This window comes from Periplaneta americana, chromosome 3 (assembly GCF_040183065.1).
Source record: "Periplaneta americana isolate PAMFEO1 chromosome 3, P.americana_PAMFEO1_priV1, whole genome shotgun sequence".
Taxonomy (NCBI): Eukaryota; Metazoa; Arthropoda; class Insecta; order Blattodea; family Blattidae; genus Periplaneta; species Periplaneta americana.
In genome coordinates, this window is record NC_091119.1 from 98,168,554 (window position 1) to 98,195,748 (window position 27,195).

Here is a 27,195-nt window from a genome sequence, read left to right on the forward strand (position 1 = left end):
AGTTTCTTTGTATTTATATACTGAGTCGGTTTTATTTACTTTTTTTTTTTTTTTTTTGACGGATTCTGACGGATTTCCAGGTGTTAAACTGTCGGGGATATAATTTATGTGTTGGCAATACTGCGCACAATACGTTATCGGCATGACGACATAGCACACGTTTCTCAATAGATGACATTCCAATGCACATTCGAATCTGTTTGGAAACTTGTTGTGTATGCGGACAGAAGCTTCGTGTTTATTAGATAAACAGCTGTTGAATACAAGGTCAGATTGCACCACTAATTGGTATATGAAGTCATGAAGACACGGTAACAAACTAACAAATTTAACATCTCATTTAAAACGTGTAGTATGTAATTTTTGTTCTCCGTGTTCCGCAGTAAAAAAAAAAAAGAACTAAAATTATTAATTTTTATTTTTACTTTTCTTAATGCTTACTTATGATGATAATAATAATTATATTATAATTTGATACATAATAAAAATATGTAACTACTGTATATATTTATACATTAGCAGTAGTGAAACCTAAAATTCCCACACTTAGCAAAATGTTAGAAACGCATCTGTACCAAAGTGTAATAATTTAAACTTCGCATCACACCTCGCTCTCTGTCATTACTTATGATCACACTACAAGGATTTCAATTTCCATGCTTCCTCATCCATCCACTTGTTCCAAGTACAACATAAAGAACAACGAGAACCGAGAACAGTGTAGCCGGAGCTGTCATTGGTTCAACGGAACGGGTTCCGACTGTTCTCTGTTGTCTCGGAGTCGGAACATGCTTTGCGCAACGCAGTACTGATGGCCCGCAACAGCTGGGCAAGTGAGCAGCTTGGAGTCGGAACAGTGTTATTTCGGAACAGGAGCTTCCGACTGTTCTCTGTTGTCTCGGAGTCGGAACATGCCTTGCGCAACGCAGTACTGCGGGCCCGCAACAGCTGGACAAGTGAGCAGCTCGGAATCGGAACAGTGTTATTTCGGAACAGGAGGTTCCAACCTACTGTTCATTTTTGCAACAGTTCCGAGACCGGAACAGTTCCAAAATAACTGTTGTGTTATTTTTTACCCATTTGTCTATTTGTCTATGCCTCTACCCGACATATCTGTTACATATATGATCTAGGCAGGAAGGTACGCGTATTACGAAAAAGGGGAAGTTCGTGTTACATGTGGCACTCGTCTCAAAATTAACGAATATTTGAAAACTGAGGAAAATCAAATGTATTATTTTGAGTTAAATGAATTTAATACACTTTAATGGATATATTGAAACCAGATTTAATGTGGCTGGAAGGAAGATGTTACAGAATAAATCCTCAACACTCATCGTTCAGAGGAGATATAGATGATCAATATTCAGAAGATGAATACACGGATGAGAGTATGTTATACGTCACATTCAAATCATTACAAGATTAGGTTTGATTGGATAGCTTCTTTACCATACAGCTTTCAGAGTTTGGACATTGCTTCCTTCACAACTGATGTTCACAGTGCTCGCCTCTGTCCCTGACTACTGCTCATCTTCTGACTCCTGTTGATTGGATATTATAATTGAGACTTGTATAATTGTGTTCATCCGAGATAGAGTAATTTCTCGGTAATTTGCTAGGAGACGTCGTTGCATATAGACCACTTTTACACTAAACCTAACTTTAGTGTATACAACGTATACCAAAACACTAACCTAGCCTGTCACAGATTAAGGAAAAGGTTAGGTAGGTCAGTTTAGGGTTTTAGTATATATTGCAAAAACAAATTTTAGGTTTAGTGTAAAAGTGGTCTATATGCAACGACGTCTCCTAGCAAATTACCAATTTCTCCACATAGGCTACATAGTTTGAAATCATTGTTATTTACGTATAGTAAGTTTAATTGAAATTAGCTGTATTTACAAAGTAAAAGTTTTCAGAAAATAGGTATTTTTGTCTACATTAATTTTCGAGATTTTGAAACCTCTCATATCGGAAAAGTGATTTGTGGCATATGATGTCTAGGCTATGTCTTTTTCTGATAGCAAATTTCCCTAGTATTGCGTCCTGGACGTCTGATGTTTTATTTTGGTAACAAGTAGGAGGAGGAGTGCCTCCTTAAGTGTAATTGTTCTGGAGAATTGCCAGTGTGTTAATTAGTTTTTAAAGTAAGTTCGAGAAGTGAGAATTTTTACCCGGAAAGGAACGATAGGTCTAGCATATTTTAATCTGTTGGGGTTGTGGGAGTTGTGTAGGCCTACTCTAAATTAACTCAACATTTTTTTTACATCACTTTAGATTGCTACATGTCCAGACTCTTCATCTGTCAAAGAACAACGCAGACCAAGTGCTGCTGTAAAATGAAACTTGTTATTACGATATTCACTCTTCATAGATTAATTTATTGACCACACCAAAATGTAGGCTTACCTCATGTTGTAACATGCTGATATGCCTTTAACAGTAAATTATGTTAGATCAGATTAGGCTTAGATTTGAGATTTCGTTACTTAACAATCTATTGTTTTACGAATAAAAGTAAATGTGATCGTGGACAATCCATTTAGCATAACGTTATATGCAATGTCAGTTTATTGCTAGGTAAAATATATTATGAAACAGTATGTGTTATATAAGGTACCTGGTATGTAAAAAGTATGCGCGATTTTGAATGCAAGAAGTGTTATTTATCTGTTTCAACACTGTGGTTACCTGAAACGAACCATAACCATAATAATGATACAATAATTCTAGTCACACTCAACAATAGCTTCACAAAATAATAACGATAATACAATCCTTCTACACGAGGTATGCTCGCATGAATAGAAATCGGGCGTAACTTTGTACACACCTGGTATATGACACATTTTACTCGTATTTGAAATTTTATTATGTTGATAATTTCATATAGATCCAACGCCTTGTTGCTAGTAATTTACTAACATTGAAATAATTTAGTAACATATTATCCAGTATGTGTAACCTGCAGTAGTATGTATCACTACGTTAAGCATTTATTAGTATATTGATTGTCGATTTGGAGAATTCTTTCAAATGGATAGGCCTAGACTTATAATTCCATTTTTTCCTTGAAATAAATAAATATATACATGTAGAACATGTTTTGAAAGTTGAATTTCGAGAATATTCTCTGCAAATGTAAACTATATTTTTTAGAAAGAAATCCATTAACAAAAGTTCTGTAATCATTCATATACTGATTGCAGATTTGGACTGTCCAGTTGAGGAACCTTATGAAGATTTTGAGATTGAAACCATAGGAAATGGAAGATACAGGACATCTTTCCATGTGGCAAGGTTTGTATTTTTGTGATTCAGTGAGAGAGTGGACCAGGCGTGGATCTAGAATGTTATAATAGGGGTGAGACTGATACTAATAAACATATGAATACAGTATTATAACCATAACACAGACAAATTGAATTAAAAACAAACCATAACAATATTGCCACTCTTAGGTTCTAAGTCTTCAATTAGTTCTACTTGTAAAGGAGATGGTGACTGAAATGGAAAGTCAATTAAATGTTACGTACAGTTTAATGAAGCTGAAGTCTTCTGGGGTGTTTTCTTGCGAAAAGTCCTATGACTTCGTCCGGACTTAAGTCAGTGTTATGATGAATGTTGAGCAATACCACCATTCATTCTGTCTTGGTTCATCATCGATCTGAGGTAGGTTCTTACACATCTCAGTATTGCGAGTGACTGTTCCGCGGCGCAAGTTGTCACTGACATGACACACAATATGATGAGCAGCTCTCTTAAATTGGGATAGAAATTATTCCTAGTATGCAGCAAAGCTTTTGTAGCTGTGTCTGGTGTTAGTTGTTGCTCCTTCCAAAATTGAAACCACAAATGCAGCTCTCTTCTAAGCTCTGGAATAGTTCCTAGCAGATTCTGTTTATAAACAGTTGCAGCTTGTAAGATGGCATCGATATTTTTATCAGGGTCATGTAAGAAGTTAGGAATGAAGGATTGGAATTTGATTACATGACTGTGCCTATCAGATGAAAATTGTATTGACAAGTCGCTGAGAAGGTGATCAGGAAAAGGAAGAAATACATTGAACGATTTTTAAAGTGACAAATTTAAGCAATGTGAAGCACAGAGGATATAGTATACAAGAGGCTGCTTTTTATAATTCGTGCTTGGACACTGCAAAACTTTTCCAACATATTAGTACTGCTGTCATAACCCTGTCTGTGAAGATGCGAAATGTCTAGCCCTAAGTCCTACAGTTCACTTAAAACAATGATTGGCAATGCCTCCCCACTTAGATCTTGCACCACTACGAATCTCAAAAACTCCTCATGCAAGTAACATTTTTCTCAATCTACAAATCTCACACATAATGATAGTTGCTCACTGGAGCTGATGTCAGTTGTTTCATTTACCAAGATAGAAAAATATTTACTTTGGTTAACGGCTTCAACAATTTTCTTTTCAGTAATTGTGCCACAACAGTTTATGAGATCATTTTGCGTTGTTTTGCTTGTTAGAAAAGAGTTTCTGAGGGTATTTTTTAAGATGACTATGCAGAACCTGATCACTGGTATCATTGCGATATGAAGCTCCCTGAAATTATCTTCGTTTTGGTTGTTGCTTTCCAAGTCAATCATACTATCATCCCTGTGTCCTCTTAATGGAATATTAATTTGTTGGCTCCACAAAATAATTGTTTTTACTATTAGGTCAAGTTTCATTCTGTTTCCGTGTTGTAACACTTCATTGTTCAATTGAACTAGTACGTTTTCTACCTTACCTTCAAACACTCATTTAAAGTTGTCACATTTTAAGAGAGCAGTTTTGTTATAACGTTTTCTGAATATCTCCTGATTATTTCAGAGGCTTTTTGAATTTTCATAGAGGTTTCGTAACTAAATTCTGTAACATGGCTTTGCTTCACCCTCCCTCTTTAGGTCTGAATAAAATGCACACGTGACAGAACGTGCTTTCATCCTTCTTATTGTAAGACAGCCACGGAAATTTTTTAAACCACGTATGCTGAAAATGTCTATACCAGGCATGCTCACAAGCAAACGGTAAAGGAAGTATCTGGTGCCCCCAACCCCTCTTATACATAGCAAAGCAACCACTACTACTTGAACGAGACGGTGTAGCTATCAGTGGTGGAACTTTGGCTATAGGTTTAACATACCGGTACACAATTTTTCTTTCGAGGAACATAAATATAAATAACTTTAAGACAACAAATAATAGTTTTAATCTTTCAAACTCAAATAGATGGTGTCCCATTTAGGTAACATGGTAGGCCTGTATAATGAAAATGAACTTTTTTTTTCTCTCGTAATCAATTGCTTCAAATTGTATAAGTTAAATCTGTTTACAAAATAAATTAATCTTCGTGACACTCACTGGAACATAGATGCCATTTTTTTCATATTTATAAGTTTGTTTAGGTTAGGTTCATATAGTGTTAAGGAAAGACGGAGAAGACAAACAAGATGAAAATCTGAGAGCAGTGTACGTGTATCATTTTTAATGTTGTTCATTTGAGAAAAGGCTTGTTCGCAGATACAGTATAGGTTGTACCAAAAACTGAAAACACTCTCACTGCAAAGTAACATAACTTTGGAAATGTGATATTTGGCAAAGATTTGTACAATTCCCATTCTCTACCAGAACAAATTAAAGAGTTATTATTTTGCAGCTCAGTTAATTCGTTTTGCAAATCATAAGGAGCTTCGGGCACTTGGAACCTGAAAGGATTACAAAAAAGTTCAATTCTGCTTGCATTGGCTGCAATTCTGAAAACTGTTTTTCAAAAAAGTGAAGCAGTTCCTTTAGAACACTTGGATAGTCAGTGTTGTGATTCACTTCAACTGATGCCAACGACGAAAAGTAAGAAAAATCATGATTTTGTAATTGTTCTTCCCACATTTTTAGTCTTGACATAAAGTTGCATATGCTGTCATTCAAAGTAACGATATTTTTGTCTTTTCCTTGCATACCTACATTTAAGTCATCAAGATGTGAATACAAATCTATCATAAAAGCCAAATCAGCTATCCACTTCTTTTCCATTAATTAAGGAATGATTGTGCCCTGAAAAAATGCGAACGCTAGAATTTATTTGTATACATTGTTTAACAATTTTAATATAATCCGTTGAAAGAAAATTGTAATACCTGTTTTTTTTTTTCAAGAAAGTGTCAATATTATCACGAAGGAGAAAGAATCGCTTTAACATAAATAACATTCAGAGATAACAAATTACTACGGAAAATATGACTACATTTACCAGACAAAACGTGACTTCCATAATCACGATCATGCTGTCTAAAATGCCTTTTAATGTTGAAACTGGAGAACGATTTAATTAATGCCTTACATATTAGGCATCTGATCCCATACACACCTTTCTGTACACAAAAATATTGCACTTCTCACACATTATGGAAATTGTGCCGAGATCGACTTGCCATGATGAATCTGGCACTGAATGTTTATGATGTTCTTCTACTGTTCACTACAAACAACTGCACTGGCTGCGCTGCGAAGTGGTGGGAGAAAAGGAGGGGTGGTGTTTGTAACTCAATCGAATCAACAGTGAGCATCCCTGGTCTATACTGTCCCAATTCTAGTGTCTTTGGAAATGGATATTTTTCGTCTGAATCCACGGATTTGTTGGAGCTTTGTATTTTATCTCGTCACTACATATTTTCTTTTCTTACTAAACAACCGATATCTAGTTCAATATGAGTCGTCAAACTAGTGTCATCACTTTCACCGCACATAATTGATTCCACTGTTACGGTATTAACATCTGCTGTATCGGTATCAACTGTACTGCATTTTTCTCTCACTTCACCACATGGCTTCTTGACGAATTGTAAGAAATTTGTTTGAAACTTACGTTTCGAAATTTTATAATTTCTTATAAAATAACTATGCTACACTGTGTATGTAATTCACCTGTATGAACTGACCACTTCATGTCCCAATTCAAAAGTGAATGTACTAGCTATTGTGAAGTATGATAACAAAGATACAGGTTTTTATTCCTCTCTTCGATATTTCCTTGTTATATTCTTGGAAGTGTTTGTACTCTTAACATATTCCATAGTCTGCCCTCTGTTGCTTTGGATTTTGTAAATTCTCCATGTCTCAGAATGTGTCCTATCTAATTATCTTTATGTCTTCTCAACCTGTTTCATGAACTTCGATTCCACATTGTTTTCTGGAATATTTCCTTGCGTTTCATATCATATTTTATGTTACCAGTATTTCAAGTATTCTTTACCGGTACCAAGTCTAAAAAAACTTCCAGATTTTCTTTGTAGTTCCTACAACTGTGTCTTACACATAAAAGTTTTTTCTTAAATGCATATTAAATTTTATTATTGTAAGTATTCTATAATTAGGCCTACTACTTTAGTGCTGCTTGAAGCTGTGTTAAAGTTTCTAAATATTAGTAAGTAAATTTCTCAACTCCTTGCAAAGCAAATATTAGCTTGTCTTGTGTACTTTTCATATTGTCTTCTGCAGTCCAACCTCTTAGTTTTTGCTTAGTTACTTTCTTTATATGAGCACTATCAATCTGACACTTGGCCTTTGTCATTCGCTGTAGTCTAGCGAATACTATACTAGCTATTGGGTTTGAGATTCGTTGTTCAAACTCAGCTAAGGGTGACAAAATCCGTAATATGGCTTCCTCTGGGACGAAAATAAAGCTGTTGGTTCCTGTCCTTGATAGAGGGCTTAAACCAAAATTTGTCAGCTATTTCTTGTCCATATAGAATTTCGATATTGAAGCTGTCATTAAATAAAATACTGCTACTGCCACTTTTTTTTTTTTTTGGAGTCTTTTATATGCCTGTCTCTGTGATAATAAAAAGTCTGCTGGTAAATTTGCAACATACTCTTACAATTGTATACATACTAGCTGCTTACAGTAATGTTAAAAATGAGGACAGTCTACCTGCTTGCATGTCTCATTTCTTTGGAGTGTGGTCCCTATAATATCTGGGTAGATTTCTTCACGTGAAAAGTTAAGGATTTCTACACTAAAAATGACACAGATTGTAGTAAGAGATTTGGGATGCCACAATCCAGTGATTAGGAGTGCCACGAACTGCAGTCATGTAATAATTGGAAGATGTGCAATGACATTTTCTCAATAAAATACATATGTACAGTTGTCAAAAAAAAAAGTGGCCGCACTTGTGAACAACGAATATTTTCTAAGTCCACTTCGGGTCACGGTGATGTTACACGATGCATGTGCTTGTAGAAGCAGTTCCGGAACTTTGTAAGTATTTTATACCTGCGTCTCGTAGACCAGCGGTAGTGTGCTTGCTTAATGAGTCGAAGGTTGTGGGTTCGGGCCTTCTTCAAATTTGCATTTTATTTTTTAATCGATCTTTAGCGATATAAATAATATTCAAATTATCATTTATATTCTGTTATCGTCCTTTATCGATATCAAGTTATTTATATTTTGTTATCATTCTTTTAGCGATATAAATAATATTCAAGTTATATTCTGTTATAATTCTTTAACGATATGAATAATATTCACGTTTTTTATATTCTGTTATTCTTTAACAGTATAAATAACATTCAAGTTATCATTTATATTCTGTGTTCGTTCTTTAGCGTTTCAGTATTCAAGTTATTTATATTCTGTTATTATTCTTTCGCGATATAAATAATCTGTATGTCATGTAATTACTGTAATACAAATAACAATTTTTCTTTGTAAAATAGGTTATTTTATTTAAATAATTAATTATATATTATATAATATCTTATATTAATTAAACAAACCGATATTTATGTTTTATAATCTGTGATACTTTATAAATAATATTCAAGTTATTTATATTGTTATCGTTCTTTAGCGACATAAACAACATTCGAGTTATAATTTATATCAGTAATGTTATTTAGCGATATAAATAACTTAAACTTAATATTAGGTTTGGAACAGTACAGTTGCATAATACTGATGTTAGTTTTTTTATTTTTATATTATTAAATTATACTATCTTGAACCACAGTAAAATGAGGAATTGAACCTGAGACATTGACATCTAAATTCCGACGTTCTTCCGCTGAGCTACGAGAGCACAAGTGTGGAAACATATGCGGAAAAATTGGCCCAATCCCCCTCCAAGATTATCTGATGATTTGTAGAAGCTAGCCCAGGATGCGGGGGTGGGGGGGCAAAGGCTAATTGGGATTTCCTGGTCTCTGATCGGGTCAAACATCCTGATAGAACTAATATTTAACCCTTGCGGTGAATTTTGGTGAAGTCTGGAGGGCCCAATTAGTCAAATCTACTCTTCTAATCTCCACGCCTGGGCCTCCTGGGATCTAATAAAATGCGAAAGGGACAGTGGTGTGCGAAAAGCAACGGGAAGTTACCGCATTTATCCTTCCCAAGAAAAACTGCAAATATGAGCAAAGGAAGCTTTTAATAGAAAAAGGAGCATCTTCTGCGGACCTCTGGAAAAAGAACTAAGGAAGAGACTAGTGAAGTGCTTTGTGTGAAGTGTGGCATTGTATGGGGAAGAAACATGGACTTTATGACGAAATGAAGAGAAATGAATAGAAGCATTTGAAATGTGTATGTGGAGAAGAACGGAGCATGTGAAGTGGGCAGACAGAATAAGAAATGAAGGTGTGTTGGAAAAAGTGAGTAAAGAAAGAATGATGTTGAAACTGATTAAAAAGAGAAAAAGGAATTGGTTGGGTCACTGGTTGAGAAGAATAATAGACGACATTAGGATATGTGGATCATATGCGGAGACTAAGAGGTATGCACAAAATAGGAAAAATTGGAGAATGCTGGGTTTGCAATGAAAGACCTGCCCATGGGCAGAACACTTATGTATGTATGTTCAGAATGCCTGGAATGTCGTGTCTAAGAACAGTCGCTATTTGCAAAGACTAGTCAATTCCATGCCCACTCGACTGCAAGGTGTGATCAGGATAAGGGAAAGATAGAATATTGAATTGTAGCTTGTTGTTTTGTTTTTCGAATGCTTAATTGTTTGAATGTTGTAAGGCAGACGCCAGTAAGTTTGTTTTATTTATACCACGAAAGATATTTTTGTTGAGAATAAAATCTTTTTTCTTTCCATTTGCAGCCACAATGTCATAATGATAAAGTTATGGCATAATACATTAATAAACCTGATGTTAATTACCAAAATAATCGTAAAAGAGAAAGGAGCAATTATGTATATTTTGTCTCTCTCTCTTTAAAATAAAACAAAAAAACAACATAAAAAGAACTAGGTTGTATTCGAACGCAGGACCTCACGAATACCAGGCCGGAACGCTAGCATTACACCATCAAGTAACACACAGAATACTCTAATTATAACTGTAGATATCAGGCAACGTGGTCAAACAACATGTAACATTGCCTGTCTCCGAATTGTAGCGAAGATACCCGAAGGGAACTTTGTTTCTGGAGAGCGGCCACTTTTTCTTTTGACAACTGTACATAGGCTATAGGCTAATTAATTTCTTCCCTGGTCAGTTCAGCAAACAAATGGAGTTAATAACGTGGTAACATACCTTTTTGAGATTATTATGTCTTGAAAGGATTATGGACCAATAACACAGGGTTGTAACAGAGTTGAACAGGTCTCTAAACCTAATTTTGGTGTGATAAATTGGAATCTGCTCACCATTTTTTTTTGTGTGTCACATACACTTTTTTTCTCCATGACGAAAATAAATATTAATTTCTTTAGCAATTTCTAATTTTTGCGTGCACTTTAATGTGCGTGAAACACTGCAAAACATGATAAAATCTCAATTGTACAGTTACAACAGTTTAAAATTAATCACAAAATATCGAACATACCTGAGGAAAATTATTTTCTCCTCTGATTCGTTGAAAACAAATGCAGTGGTTTCTGTTGCTTTCTGAATTCTGTATCATTTGTCAATGCAATTAGAGACAATTTTTCCTTCTTAATGTTTCTTATCTTTGCTTCAATAATTCTTCATTTTCTGAAGAGACTATTAGTATTTTTTTTACTTGGTTATTTAACGATGTTGTATCAACTACTAGATTTAGCGTCAATGGTATTGGTGATTGCAAGATAGGGCGAGGATTCGCACAGATTACCTGAACATTCGTCTTACGGTTGGAGAAAACCTCGGAAAAATCCCAATCAGGTAATCAGCCCAAGCTGGGATCGAACCTGCGTCCAAGCACAACTCTGGATCGGTAGGCAAGCACCTTAGCCAACTGAGCTATACCGGTAGCTGACTGTTAGTATTACAGATGGATTACGTATACCAGAAATTGTTTCCTATGATTCAGATGACACCTAAAAGAACCATTGTTCATTGTGTATTAATGTTACAAACTTAAAATTATTGACATGTGCTTTTGTGAAATACTCAACTACATCCTGAACTACTCACTTTCATTTATATCTCTATACTTACTTAATATCATAATCTATACTCACCTCAGGTAAATGGATACAAAATTTTACTAATATTTTGAAACAATATATTGTTGTGTTGACAGCAAGATAAGTTCTGTCTTATGAGATGGTGATAATGGATAACCTGATAGGAGTGTGTTCATGAGTGCCTGTTATGGATAGGAAAATGTTATGGGTATCTGTTATTGATTATCATATCTGTGAAAAAAGTGTAACGTTATATTGGGGGATTATGATAGTAATGAATTAGTGTTGCAGTGATGAAAGGAGGAATGAGTGTGTCCTGAAAAACCTGCCACATTAATGCTATTCCGTAATTACTCTTTGGGCTTGATGGAGTTTGAACCTGGATCTTCGGTAGGGAAAACTGGTGCACATGTTAGTCATATAATGGTGAACTATTTCTGATTTATGTGTGAATATAGTTTATTGTTGAAAATACATAAAATGGTAACGCTGGTTGTAAGGCATAGCTTCTGAGTATGGACTGTGTTGTATGTTCTGAGGATAAGTAACTGAAAATTATAAGAATTTTACGAAAATTCGTATATTAAAGTGACATTAGGAGGAAAGTATTTGAAGGGATAGAACATAAAATGTACCAGGAAAGAGTTGAAAGACAAAGGGGGTAGCAGTAAAAAAATTACAAGCATAGGAAAAGTACATATGATTGTCATTAATTACTTTTATTTTATTTTCATGTTACTTGCAGATGTTATTTCCCCATAGTAATTGGTAGTAAAGGAGTAGTGCGCCGGCGCCTGGAGAATGAGACTAGGACGCAAATTCAAGTGCCAAAGCAGGGACAGGATGGCCACATAGGTAAGTGTGCGTGCGTGCTTGCATGTGTGTGTGTGTTCGTGTGTGTTGTGCGACAGTCAAGTTACTGATCTCTGTGCAGTGATCACTGGTGCTAGCAGAAGTGGGGTGGAAGCTGCACACCGCAGAGTGGACCTGATTGTGGCAGCAGCACGCAACCGCCAGCAGTTTACACACTTCCTCTCCATTCCTCTGAATGGCGAGTCTGTGCAGAAACGCTTTCACCAATTCAAAGTGAGTGAGTGAGTTGTACAGAGGTAGAAATTTTGACAGATACATATATTAAATATTCCTGATGCCTGTCCATTTACTGTTGTCTGGGAATATGTCTGCATATTCTGAAAGATACTTGTGAAGGTATGAACATATCATACTCGCAGGTTTTAGTTCGAACTCAGGGTTAAGATACAAATTAGATTTTTTTTAAAATGTTATTTTAAGTGATTGTGCTTCATTTAATTTAGGATGCTCCCTGTATTATTATTATTATTATTATTATTATTAGTAGTAGTAGTAGTAGTAGTAGTAATTTATTATTAATTGTATTTTTTATTAATTGTGTTTATTATTAATTGTCATTATTGAGTGTAATTAGTTACCACTGCCATCGGGTATATATCCATTTGCAGTGTGAATAAATACATACATACATATTCTTCCTCCTAAACTGTTGAACAGATTGCACTTTATCCAGGATGTTTGTACATGGAATGATTTGACCAAATGGTAGTATTGAAATTATAATTTATTAATGAAACCTGTAAGTAAAAGTGTAGTAGGGAATGATTGATTACCAAAAGAAATTCTAACAATATTCTTAATTTTTTTACTTTATGCCAAAAATGGTCCTAAATAATACAGTGTAACCTACTGTGTTTTAAAAATGTTCTCGTCATAGGAACAGTTTTCTTTGAGTCCAAAAACTTGATGTGCCATTATCATGGCATAAAACTTGCGCAATTATTGTCTCACAATAAAAGCAAATATTCGGCCTTCCTGTACATATTACACACACTTGCTGGTGTTGCAGGAGGAAGTACTGGATTTGTGTGGGCATAGTCGTGGCATCAGTGCGTCCATCTTCCAGGCACCTGAGAAACTGCACCTGACACTTGGCACACTGGTTATCATGGATGCTGAGGAGCGGGAAAGAGCAGCACAGTGTCTGACACTGTGCAAGGAGAGCATCGTGCAGTACGTTATGTTGTGCCTGCCATGTAGTTACATAGTAATGTTGAAGGGATTGGAAGTACTCAGTTGGTTGTGTTTACAGGCCACTGCTGCGTGGTGAAACATTAGCCGTCCGAATGGTTGGAGTGGAGTACATGAATGATGATCCAGCAGAAGTGGACATTCTGTATGGAAAAGTGCACGTTGAAGGCAATGACAACTCACATGTTCTGCAAGATCTGGCTGATGGAATTGTAGGACACTTCACTTCTAGAGGTGAATGACTAGAATAACACCTATATTAAATTCTTGAGGAGGGGGAGAATGTGCATCTTAGATTTCATATAGTTCTAACTGGACCTTTCTGGAAGATGAACCTGTGAGACATTTGAGAAATTTTATGTTTTATTCATAATAGTTTTCTATCTCTTTATCTTATCCATATCACTCAACCAAAGTTTATTTTGTACTGTCTAATGGAAAACATGAGAGAATCTATGTCCTGGTGTACTATAAGACATAGAAGAACCCTACATACATGAGCTTCAGATTCCTCTTGGCCTAAACATTGATAATATAAAAAGTTAGGTATAATAGGATTCTAACATATGTAAGTGTATTTAACTAAAATGTTTCCGTGATATAGGCATGATGCAAAAGCAGTATGAGCGTGTGAAACTGCATGTGACGCTGATGAATACACTCTTTCGCAGTGAGGAGTCAAGTGACATTGATTCTGACAAGCAGCGGCCTCGTGAATCATTTGATGCCACTGGCATCCTCAAGGTGAGTATTGTGAAATGTGATGCATGGAAATGTAGATATGTGTGTGTATTGTTGGTAAGGGGTACAAGCATTTCATTGATAATAAAGATAGAATTTGAATTGAATTGCATTGAATTTAAGAGACGGGGGGCTATAACAGTCTTAGCACTGCAACCTAAAAATCTATTGCGTATCCCCGTCATAGTATCCGATCAGTCCAATAGTTTGATGTTCTTAATGAACTGGATCAAATTACGGACTGTGACAGTTGATAGCTCATCAAGCTTTGGAAAATGCTTTCCAAAGATGAGAGTTCTTTGATGAGCAAGTGCATTGCATTCGCACAGTAGATGAGCTACAGACTCATCTCCCTGTGAACAACGAGCACAGGTTGGGTTAATATTATGTCCCATCCTGTACAGTACAGTGTCCTGTAAAGAATCCAATTGCCCAGCGGAGCTGTTTTTTGCTCAGTTTTAACAGGTCACTTGACTTGTTTTTATTAAAATCTCTTATGAGAGCCTTTGAGTGTCTACAGCCCTCACTTGAGTTCCAATAGTTTTTGTTTCTGAGAGCCCAGTCCCCAATAACCTGCTTTACTGATCTTAGAGGTAGTTCCAGCACAGGCTCAGGTCCTATGAATGGGATCTCGGTTCTTTTTTTGGCAGCTAAGTGCCGCTTGGCTATCTGAGAGTATAAGAATATGTTTACGATTGTAGCCCTTCCTAATACTTTTCTTGAGACTGGCTAAGATAGCAAAAATCTCAGCCTGAAAGACCGTGGCATATTGACCCAAGCTAATTGCCATTTCCAAATAATCCAGCACCAGTTCCTGACTTGGTTTTGGAACCATCAGTATACCAGACTGGACCCTTATTGTTCTCAGGTTTAACCTGACTTTCCCATTCACTGCACTCTGGGTAAGTGACAGTTAATTTGTTGTCAAATGAAACCCTTGGTTCCAAGATGTCGGTTCTCATATTCAGAATGTGATAAACATTGCTGTCCCAAGGGAGACTGAGGTGATTCAAGTGTTCAATATTGAACACTGTTGTCTGGCAACAGATTCTGTAGAATGCCGTGAGGGCCTCAGCCTCAACCCAGATGTGTAATGGAGTGAATCCTATAAGCATTTCCACTGCCGCAGTGGGAGTTGTTCTAAATACTCCCTTTATTGCTATGCAGAACACTCTTTGCAGTTTAATTTCAGTCCAGCAATTCCTTAATTTAACTCTTGGCCACCACATAAGTGCAGCATAAGAGAGTAAAGGTCTTACCATAGTGATGTATATCCAATACATAATCCTAGGTTTTAGACCCCACATGTTACCAAGTATTCTTCTACAGGTCCAAAAAACCCTGTGGGACTTGGTAATACAGTGATCTAGGGGATTTTCCAAGTTAATCTCTTGTCCAAGATGAGTTCTAGATACATAACTTGTGAAGAGTAGGGTATCCTCTCACCAAAAAGAGTAGGTTCCTTCAAGTTCCCTATAGATATCATTCTAGTGAAAGGTACCACTACCGTTTTATTGGGATTAACAGAAAGTCTATTTCTTTTACACCAGGTTTCAATCTTTTTCATTACAACATGGAGCACTTCAAAGACTGTATTAGGAAATTTCCCTTTAACAATCACAGCAATATCATCTTTGAATCCAATAGTAAAATACCCAGCCCCATTGAGTTCCCGCAGAAGGCATTCACAACCAGGTTCCAAATCAGGGACGAAAGAATGCCACCTTGAAGACAGCCCCTGACTGTAGTCATCTTTTAGCATTTCCCCAAATAGGCTCATGGTAATTTGCCTATTTCCTAGCATAAAATGTATATATCTACAGATGAGTGTAGGGACATTATATCTACAGATGAGTGTAGGGACATTATGTTCTTGAAGAGCTTTTGACACTACTTCACATGAAGTTTTATCAAATGCTTCTTCTACATCTAGAAATGCACCAATGACAATTTTTTCTCAATAGAAGACACGACATGATGAAGTGCTACTTCTGTAGATTTAACTGGTAGATAGACAAATTGATACTTGTGTAAAGGAAAATCCTTCAGTACTTTGTCCCTAATGTGCCTATCCACTAATCTCTCCAATGCTTTTAGAAGAAATGAGGAGAGGCCTTGGCCTCGGAGTAGCTGGGTCGCTCAGGTTTCGGTATAAATGTCACTTTGGTCTGCCTCCAAGCCAATGGAACATAACCAGAGGCTAGGCAGATCCTATAGATTCTGCAAAGTCAGCAAAGCAGGCATGATTGAATCAGGACCCGTGGATTTATATGGTTCAAAATAATTGATAGCCCACTTTACCTTGGTTACAGTGATCACATCCCTGACCAGGTTCCAGTCCTCTCTGCTCAAACTTAGACGAAGCAGATCTGGTCGCCCCAGATGACAAGTGTTTCCATACTGGATTGTGTGTAATTACCATCTTGTAATCCCCATTTCAGTTTGGTTGATAGGCTTACTCAAACTCTTTACCATCCGTGAAGGGGAAGATGCTACTGTCTATCTTACTAACGTTCGACTAATTGACTTTGAACATAGTGAAAATTCTTATTATTGAAAATGTTTACCGTTAATCTATATTTCGAAAATTTATACTAAGCATTTGTATTTCATTTTATTGCTGTTTATATCAATTGGCACATTAGAAAGCTACTGACAGCAGAAGATAAATGTTTCCTCCACTGTTAGTTGCTACTCTAAAGCAATGGGACAATATGCACTGTGTCACTCCCCCCCCCCCCCCCCCCCCGACTTCGTAATACAAACTAGCATCCCTTAATTTAATTAATTATTGGTTGAAAATATTGTAAAAACGACACTAAAATATATTGAAATATATAATCGTCAAACATTTCTGTGTCACTGTATTTTATATCCACTTATGTACTTTATTTAATATTTTATTTTCTTGTATGTACAACTTGGGGGATACAGGTATAAGAGGTAACAGCTACCGGTCTGTTACTGATGGACTCAATGCAAGTATAAGGGGAAAGAAATGCCTTCGCATCCTCTCAACTTGTATGAAATGTCGTTTAGTGTGATTGTGCTTATTATCTTGCGAGCACCTTTAGCCATTAAGTTCACGAGTCTTGCACTGCTAGGAATATTTTCCATCCCCTCGCAGTGCTTCCTCCAAGCCTACCTTTTGACTTTGCGAATAGCCTTGTTATAACTGGTAAGTTCCCTCCGAAAGATGGTCCAATCACCTGTTCTTTGTGCAAGCTTGAAAAGCTTCCTTGTTTTGTGTCTAAGTTCACTTAGCTTTTTAGACCACCAAGGAACTTGCCTTGGTGAGCCAGCAACCTTAGCTTGACAATTATTATGATAGGATAGGAGAATGGACTGTTGCAGCTGGTCAACAGCCAACTCCACTTCTATTGTAGAACGAATGTTCCTAGAGATACCCGATACCAGTGCTGAAAGATCTTTTTTATATCCATTCCAATCAGTTTTCCTGGGGTTCCTATTGATCACTGGATTAGTGATCTGAGATTTAATTCTAAAGTAGATATACCTGTGATCGGACGCAGAAGTGTCCGATGATACATGCCAGTTTGAAACTAGGTCCTCAGCTAATTTAGTCCCTAGTGTCATATCGATAACTTCCCTCTTCTGTGAATTAGCAAAAATTGGTTCATTACCTTTGTTAAGAATATTTAGGTCAGTACTTACCAGATATTCCACCAGCCGTTCGTCCCTTGGATTGATGTCAGTGCTTCTCCACAGCACATGGTGAGTATTGGCATCAGTCCCTAAGATGATTTCCTTACCCGTCTCGTTGCAGTGGGCAATTAATCTCACTGTCTCTGATGGTGGGTTGGGTTCATCATAGGAAGGTATGCCTCCTTCCATTATGGATGTTCAATGGTTGTCACATTCCTAGAACAGAACTTCACATGGAGTAAAGCATTAATTCAATTTCTAACATGAATGCATGTTCTTGGCTTTTCAGTATTGGGATTATAGAGTATGCCCCCAGCACAGCTAACTCCCCTGATAAAGCCCTTTTATATCCAAGGTTCTTGAATGAGAGCAATATCAATAGTTTCCTCAACTAGCTCCTTGCTCAATATGACAGAAGCTGCCTTACAGTGTTGTAAATTAATTTGAATTACAGTATTTGCATAATTAACAAATCAAAACACTTATCTTAGACAGCCTCTTGAGTTGAATTCTCCCCAGAGATTCCAACATCCATGGACTCCGGAGAATCCTCCTTCCCAGCTGCTGCCTCCTGTTCATCCTGTGTCACCTTTTTACTGGGATCGAATAGGATCTTAAAATGACCCCTGTCCACCCCAGTAAAGGCAGCCAGTCCTTTGTCTGTGATTTTGGCAGCTGATTTCTGCTCAGTCATCATGATTAATCAGTGCCCAGTTGAATCAGGCTGCCTGTGAACTACTTTCCAGTGCTCTGTACAGAACCCCTGGTTAAGCAGCTGTATGCATTTAAGGAGCACTTTCGGATCACTGGTTGTTAGATCCTGGGTCCTAAATGCCACCTTAAATGGTTTGGGAAGGTCTTTAGCCTCCACCACCTTAAAGACAAAATTGTCCCTGATTTGAACTCCATTAAGGTGTCTCTGGAACCAGTTGCAGGACTCCTGATTCTCACAATGGTAGATCAGGGCCCCATCTTGAAGTGAGAACTTCGTGAGGACTGGTAGAGATTCGCCTGATTGTGCCTCATCTATCCCCATCAGGATCACCGCTTGAATATGCTTGATGTCATCGACTTCAAGCTTGACATTAGGATAAGATATCCCATCTTATGTGAAGCCAAAGCTTCCCTGTAGGAGACTCCAGGTTCAATATCCCTGTGTCTTTTAACAGGTTTGTCTTTAGCCGAAGGTAGTGTGTCTGTACTGGTCCTAGTTCTTTTGAAAGTCCCTGGGTCAGCTTGGCTCCTACTGCAGCTAAGTTGAGGAGAGGGACCTGGTTGCGTAATGCTCCCAATTCCTTTCTCCTTGTTCCTAGCCCTTTTCTGTTTCTTTCTAGCTGCTCTTGATAACTTTTTAGTGCTCAGGTGCAGCCGATTTATAGAAGAGACAGTGATGCCCATTTCCTCGTTAGGTAATGGGTTTCTCTCAGCTGGAGAGTCCATTTTTGCAGTTCATCCATTTGGAGTCCCACGAGTACCGGGGAAATAAAGGTCACCCAACACAGAGTCCCGATTATATTGGGAAGGCTAGATACTGCAGGGTTTCGCCTGGTGCCCTGCAGAGATCGTTAGAGACACTGTTATTTTACTACTACAGTACCATACAGCCCTCGGCACGATGTGTTTACATCTCGGCTTGAGTAGACAAGAGCCCATATATAATAGCGATGCTCCAGCTGGGCGACCTGCTGAGGTCCTCCAACTGAGAGTCCCTTTGGGTTGGATTTTAGGTGGTAAGCCACTTCTTTGCCTGGTACCTCCACCGTGACATCTCTATCATGAGTGACTCTGCCAGTGCAGATCTTGAGATAGAATTAGAATAGACTTAGTGAAGAATTACGGTAGATATGAACATTATTGCCCCAGTGAACCCATTGTGTATACTTTCTGACCCATTGTGTATACTTTCTGTAAGCACATACCGTAAATTAGTTGAACAGTTCTGAAATGCTAATCAGTTTCAGAAGTTTACTCACAGTCCCCATTGTTTTCTGGTATAGATCTATGATTGCATATAGCTGATATCTTCTGTGACGCAGTGAATCACATTCATAGATACATGTGACGCATGCTGTTCGTATGTCCTACAAAGCCCATATACAGTGTGTTCAGCTTGGCGCCCAGCTGGGATCACGTGCTTCAGACGTGCTTACATGGCCGATGTAAACTGTTTCATTACACTACTCAACAAGGTTTTCATAACATGGACAAGAATAACTATTTTTATGTAATTTATGTATGTCCTGATTACGAATATGGCTTTGAAAAATTGCCTACACGTCAGATTTTTTCAGAATCTTATATTTTTTTAGTTAGTGAATCATATAAAAATGTGTTAAAACTTACCCTCTTTGAAAGAGATTCTTTTCTTTAACACAGATCTTTTACACAGTTTATATAATTTCCGTTCTTTTAAGGTACCATTTGAAACATACATTCACTTTTGTGGGTTGAATGAGCGTTATCCTTCGCAGTGGTTTATTGTTTTATTACCCTTATTATGCGGCTGCATGGAGAATAGCTCACATCCAGCTATAACTGACTGGAAATACAGTTGGTGTTGTATTGTGAGACAAGAAATGAACAATTTAACGATTACTTCTGATTGTGAAAGTGTTGTGAGCGGCACTAGTTATTCTGTAATAGTGTTAAATGGATCGCAATTGTCATTCATATGAAAATTCTCCAAACAGTTTCTCCTATGTTTGTGGGGAATTAATTTTGAAATTACAAGTCGAGCAATTGCAGACATTGTAAAAAAAGGATATTGCAAGTATTTTTGTTGTAAAATGGATAAAGAAGATAAAAATTGGACACCACACTTGTGTTGTGTAATGTGTTGCGTGAAGTTAACAGAGTGATTGCAGGGGAAAAATAACATGCCCTTTGCTCCTCCAATGATTTGGCGACAGCCTACAAGTCATCTGGAAGATTGTTACTTCTGTATTACCAAAACAGAGGGATTTTCAAGGAAAACTAAAGATAAAATTGTGTATCCTAATCTCCCATCAGCCATAAGACCCGTGCCACATTCTCCTGAACTTCCTGTCCCTATCCCTCTGCCCAGTGGAGAAGATTATGCCATTCAAGAGTAACACGAACTATCAGAATCCTCAGACTATCCTTCAACTTCCGCTGATTCCACCTACATTCCCGAACATCATAAAACACCACATCTGATATGAAAGGCAGAACTTAATGACCTAGTTAGGGATTTAGGTCTTTCCAAGCAACACGCTGAACTGTTTGGTTCTAGATTACAAGAATGGTACTTATTAGCAAAGGATACCAAAATTTCAGTGTTCAGAAAACGAAACAATAAGCTGACTAGTTATTTTGGAATGGAAATTCTACTTGTGCCTGCAAAAATGTGAACGGGCTGATGGATGAATTAGTTATTGAATATAATCCAGAAGAATGGAGACTGTTCATTGATTCATGAAAACTTGCTTAAAAGCAGTTTTATTGCACAATGGCAATACAAAACCTTCCATTCCAGTGGCTTAATCAGTCGCTATGAAAGAAACTTATGAAAACATGTTACTAATATTGAATGCAGTAAATTATAATGAACAACTCTGGGAAATTTGTGGGGATTTGAAAGTAATAGCTTTGTTACTTGGATTACAAGGAGGGTTTACTAAGTTATGTTGTTTTTTTTTATGTTTGTGGGACAGTCGAGTAACAGCACAACATTATGTGGTGAAGAATTGGCCTATCAGACAAGGTTACATTCCTGGTGAGCATAATATTAAATATCCTCTGCTAGTGCAACGTGAAAAAGTACTTCTTCCTTCATTGCATAAAAAACTAGGGCTAATGAAAAATTTTGTGAATGCCCTAGATAAGAGTGGAGAAGCCTTACAATACTTGAAGACTCTATTCTCTAAAACCAATGATGTTAATTTAAAAGAGGGCATATTTGTCTGTCCGCTGTTTCCAGTCCAGAAAGAATTTAAAAAAAAAGACTTAACCCTAAGGAATTACCAGCATGGAAATCTTTTGAATCTCTCGTCAAAGTGTTTTTTGGGAATCACAAGGCAGAAAATTATCGCCAATTAATAGAGATGTTATTAAGAAACTACAAAAAAAAAATGGGCTGCCTTATGTTACTGAAGATCCACTTCTTACATTCATATTTGGACTTTTTTCCTGAGAACTTGGGGGAAGGGAGAGCGATTTCACCAAGACATTGCTACAATGGAGCAATGGTATCAAGGAAGATGAGATCCAGCAATGATGGACGATTATTGCTGGTTTTTGAAAAGGGAAGATTCCAGTTCTTATAAGACAAAAAATGAAGGTATTTTTTATCTTTATCTATTTTATTGCATGAAGAGTGGTTTTTATAAATCTTAATAGCTGGTCAGTTATTAATGTATCAGTATTATTATATTTAAGCTGCCCTTGGAAATTTTCATACAAAAATGAGAATAAAGTAATTTTTAATAGGTCAAAAATACTGATTTTCCAATGCATCAAGTAAATATCAATAACACAAAAACGTGACTGTCACTTTCGTGTTCAGCACATGCAAATTAGTTAAGATCAGTCTATTAAATAATGTCATGGAAAAAAAGTTCAAATTTGTTGGGTAGTGTAATCGATCTGTAATTCCGCATATTTTTACTTATATAACTTTAATTAATAACAGCATGTACACAATTATATTTTTATTTCATAAGGAGTACTAACTTACGTTGCAGAAGGTGTTCAAAGTGGTGTCTGTCTTCATTCACACATTTCCTACAATCTTTTGATGAAATTGTTACTCATAGCATTAAAAACAGCACTACAATAAGAGTATACAGGAATAAGCCCCACACTATAGACCAGTCATTTTCAAATGGTGTGCTGCGAATGATCCGCTGGTGTGTCGCATGAAAATGAAAATAGTAAAGGTTGTAGCAAAAATTGGAAAAAATTAAAGTGAAAAGTATAGTAGAAAAAAGTGAGTTCACAAGAGTCAACTTTCAGCAAATGTGGGACAAACCAACATTTAGTAAACACATTCCCTTCTAAAACCCTCAAAATTCCCCCTGGTTGGGAACTTACTACAAATGGCTTTTAAGGACCCCACAGGTTCATTGTCACCCTCACATAAGCCCGCCATCAGTTCCTATCTTGTGCAAGATTAATCCACTCTCTATCATCATATCCTACCTCTGTCAAATCCATTTTAATATAATCCTCCCATCTACGTGTCAGCCTCCCCAAAGGTTTTTTTCCTTCCTGTCTCCCAACTACTCTATATGCATTTCTGGATTCGCCCATATGTGCTACATGTCCTGCCCATCTCAAACATCCGGATTTAATGTTCCTAATTACGTCAGGTGAAAAACACGCAAGTTGAAATAGTATCTGTTTTTTTTTTTTTTTTTTTTTTTTAAGAATTTCTCAGATTTCGACTTCGGAGAGCATTTGCTGTCTGGTGTACATTTATCTCTGAGGTACTCAAGAACACCCAGTGGCTACTACCAGGCGACTGCAGAAATAAATTTCACATGAAGCACTGGCAAGTTTGTGAATACCTTTATTTATAGTGATATTGTGCTTTGACTTGGAAAAAATTGTTATTTACATAACTAGTACAGAAAGTGATACTTTTGCATATGAGTGAGATGTTTATGGATCTAGCATCAGTCAAGTCCATAATTTTTTTATGAGTATGTGTGTAACATACTTTCTGTACTAGATGCATACATTATTTTTAGCACATCTACATGGAAATCTTTGAATTAATTTTTGTAGTCTAGGTTCATTTTTATAATATTAAGATGTCATAGCTGTTTCGTAACTGTAGTGATGTCTTGTTGATTTTTAATAATAGTGAATAATAGGTATACTGGGAGACTGAGAGTTGACTAGGATCAAGATGGGGGTACTGCTTGTTTTGTTTTGATAGTGGCATTGTGTATAGTTAGTTTGATATGAAAACTGGCACATTCACTCTTATGTGCTTTTGTGATAGCTGAAACATGATTCTAAATTTTATTATACTATTTATTATGGGCAGCCCATGAATTTGTGAATCTTTATTGAGGAAGATGAAGTTGGAGAGAGCCTCCCTGATGCAGCACCCTTGCTAATCTTATATACATAAGAAGGAAAATAATTTCAGTAATTGATAGGTTAAGATAAAACGTATATTACATGTAGCTAATAATAATAAATTTATTAAACACACTGTGTACATAAGTATAATTAAGTAAAGTTTGCATAGTGGGATGGTATCAATATTCTTTCTTTGCATTCGATGATGTGATATGTATCGCAGGGTCCTCCACATATGGTGCACTGACATCCTTCGATGGGGCTGTGGTATCTCTTGGTTAGGCGTATTCGGTGATGTAGTCTGTGGGCTACTCTTTGTGTATAGTTGGCGCAGGTGGTTTTTTTTTTTTTTAATTTAACGACGCTTGCAACTGCAGAGGTTATATCAGCGTCGCCAGATGTGCCAGAATTTTGTCCCACAGGAGTTCTTTTACATGCCATACTGACATGAGCCTGTCGCATTTAAGCACACTTAAATGCCATCGACCTGGCCCAGGATCGAACCCGCAACCTTGGGCATAGAAGGCCAGCGCTATACCAACTCGCCAACCAGGTTGACTGCAGGTGGTAGTTGGCTTCCTTCCATTTGCTGTTTATCATCTCGCTGGGATGCTGAGGAGTCCGTGGTTAATACCTTTTGCTTTCTCTCACCTGTCTTCCAGGAATCTGGTGCTTTGTGGTGTTGGTACCAGGCTGTGAATTGCCATCAGGTCCTCTATGAAGTAGGTTGTGATTGCTAAAATATATGCTATTCTGCTTTGCGTGTTTTTTGAGATGAAGAGCATTCTTTTCAGTAGGCTGCTTTGACTCTCTCTAGCCATTTGAGATTTGAGTACGTGAGGTCGTCCCATATAAGTTGTATTCCGTATGTGGCAATGGGTGGAGTCTTTATGTTGAAAAGCCTCAGGGCTGTCGTGACGGATAGTAGGCTCAGTTTCTTTATCTCAAAGGTCACTTTCATTGCTCTTACTGCTCTGTCTTCGATGTGCTTGGAAAAGGTGTGGCCTGTTACTCGTAGTGTAAGTCCTAGGTATTTGTGGCTTTGACTATTTCCAGTTCTTGTTCTCCGCAAGTGAATCTATCAGTGTTTGCCAAGGGTCCTCCTTTTCTGAATTTCATTACTTTCGTCTTGTCCCTCTTTATGACTAGATCATTTTCCTGGGACCACTCTTCCAGTTTGTTAATGGCTTCTTGCAGGGGTTCTCTTCTTTCCAATAACAGGATCATGTCATCTGCATATAGCCATATCCTCACTTCTTCTGTTTGTATCCTGTGTATCACGTCATGGGTAAGTACGTAATGGGGCTTATAGGGTCTCCCTACAGTACTCCGTTCATTTGCTGGATTCTTTTGGATTGCGTTAGTCCATTGTGGATTCTGATTGTGTTTTCACGGAGGATGCCTGCTATGAGTTTGAAGATCTGACTTTCTGCGCCAAGTACTGGTTGTAGTTTTCCCAAGATTTTACTCCTGTTTACTCCGTCGAAAGCTTGGTGTAGTCAACAAAAGCTGCATATGCGTGGCCTTTGGGTTTGGACAGGACTCCGCTTATAACTTGGAGTACATGTCCTGCTGCTTGGATAGTTGATCTTCCATGATGTAGCTGTGTTGTTCTAGGGGTATCGCCATTATGCTGTCATGGATCTTTTGAAGTATGATGTTGTTTATTATCTTGAATGGTGCACATTCCAGTGCAATCCCTCTGTAGGAGTCCAGTGTGTTCTGCGGTCCTTTTCCTTTGTAGATCACTTTGACTGTTGATTCTCCCCATATTGTGGGGATCTCCGTGGTTTCTAGGCACTTGTTGTATATGGCTGCCCATATCTGCCCGGTATATATCATTGCTCCTTTCATCAGTTCATTCGAGATATTGTCTGGTCCGGCTGCCTTACGGGGTTTGCTTCTTTTGATCGCCTGCCATACTTAGTCTTCTGTAATTCTTTCGTGTTCAGTTAAGGAGTTGGCGTCCTTTGGTGTGATAGTGCGAATTTTCCATTTGGAGTAGATTTGCAAAATGTCTCTCCACACTGTCATACACGATACTTGGGGTGACCTTGGTTCTCCATGTTTAAAAATTCAGAGTGTATTTGTGAGAAATTATGACCTGAACACCATGAATTTGGTCATAAACGTCTCCCTCCCTCACAAGAAACTGTCAATTTTAGCTACTTATAAATAACTATTATTGTAAATTATCATTGAATGTGGTATTATTTTTATTGTCTGATTTCTTTTAGAACACAGAGAAGAAAGTGCATGGTGTATGTTAAAACTGGGAAAGTGATTTTCGTTAATTTCACCTCACATCAATGGGAAAACAGGATCAACAGCAACAATAATGACTCAATTATTTTGCCATTATATTAACCACCATTGAATATTTGACTCCTGTAACAAATTTTTATTTTATTTTCTTGTATAAACGTCACCATTATGAGTTTTGTAATTATATACTATTTAGTTATACCGTGGATAAAATGTTAGACACAGTATTTAAAAACTCTATTTCATGATAAATTATATATGTATAAGTGGCGTTTTTTTTGTAAGTATGACAATAACAGAATGACAGACAAACGAAAGTTTTTTTATAACCTGAGATTATACTACATAAGAGCTTCACTTCATTAATCAACATGTTATTTGAAAAAGTAGATGATAAGTTGTTAGATGGAGCAACAAACTTAAACAACGCAATAAGTTATGTATTATTCCAGAAAATATTTATAGTTTTAATAAGTCTTAACTAATATAATGGTGACCAGTCAAGACTAAAATAGAAATATATTTCATTCGCACTTAAATTATTGTTTCATGAATACATAAATCTGTAAAAAGATACAGAAGGAACTGTGGATAGTGAGACAAAGTAGGAATGTGGTGAAACAAAATACCGGTACAATAAAATATTATTATTTTGAAGTGTGAGTCCAGACTTACAAACTGTGATACATGCTATATGCTTCATGTAGTAATTGTTAAATCACATACTGTTTATTATTTTAAAATATTTTCAAAGGCATGTTTATTGTAATAAACTTTCATTTTTCAGACATTACTGTAAATAATCACGCACGTTTTGTTTGAGATAAATCATTTTCGTGGACTTACTAATGATGCATTGTTGATTTTTATAACTGACAGAGTGTCAGGAGGCTTATCACAGACAGCAGACAATGTGCCAAGTATGTAGTGAAGAATAAAGTTCTATTCACACATCTCCGGGACGTGACGATGCTCTCCGTGATGTGGCAGCATCTTCCGA

The 27,195-nt window shown here is 36.9% G+C and overlaps 1 protein-coding gene across 14 annotated transcripts; it reads left to right on the forward strand.

Annotated features, from left to right (window-relative positions):
• Window positions 1-796: 796 nt before the first annotated feature.
• LOC138696309 (activating signal cointegrator 1 complex subunit 1) lies at window positions 797-27,044 on the forward strand. 14 transcript variants are annotated; one of them, XR_011331315.1, is made up of 9 exons: window positions 797-956; window positions 3,213-3,303; window positions 12,154-12,263; window positions 12,343-12,494; window positions 13,291-13,454; window positions 13,534-13,706; window positions 14,077-14,216; window positions 23,278-23,391; window positions 26,168-26,306. XR_011331315.1 is itself a non-coding variant. In XM_069821091.1 (9 exons), exons 1-8 carry the CDS (start codon window positions 812-814, stop codon window positions 23,382-23,384), a joined length of 1,092 nt encoding a protein of 363 aa, XP_069677192.1. In that variant the 5' UTR covers window positions 797-811; the 3' UTR covers window positions 23,385-23,391; window positions 26,168-26,306. The 14 variants fall into 14 exon arrangements, 12 of the variants coding, with proteins under 12 accessions (XP_069677192.1, XP_069677198.1, XP_069677191.1 ...); XR_011331316.1 differs by having other exon boundaries at window positions 14,144-14,216; window positions 23,268-23,391; XM_069821091.1 differs by having other exon boundaries at window positions 23,268-23,391.
• The last annotated feature ends 151 nt before the right edge of the window (window positions 27,045-27,195 follow it).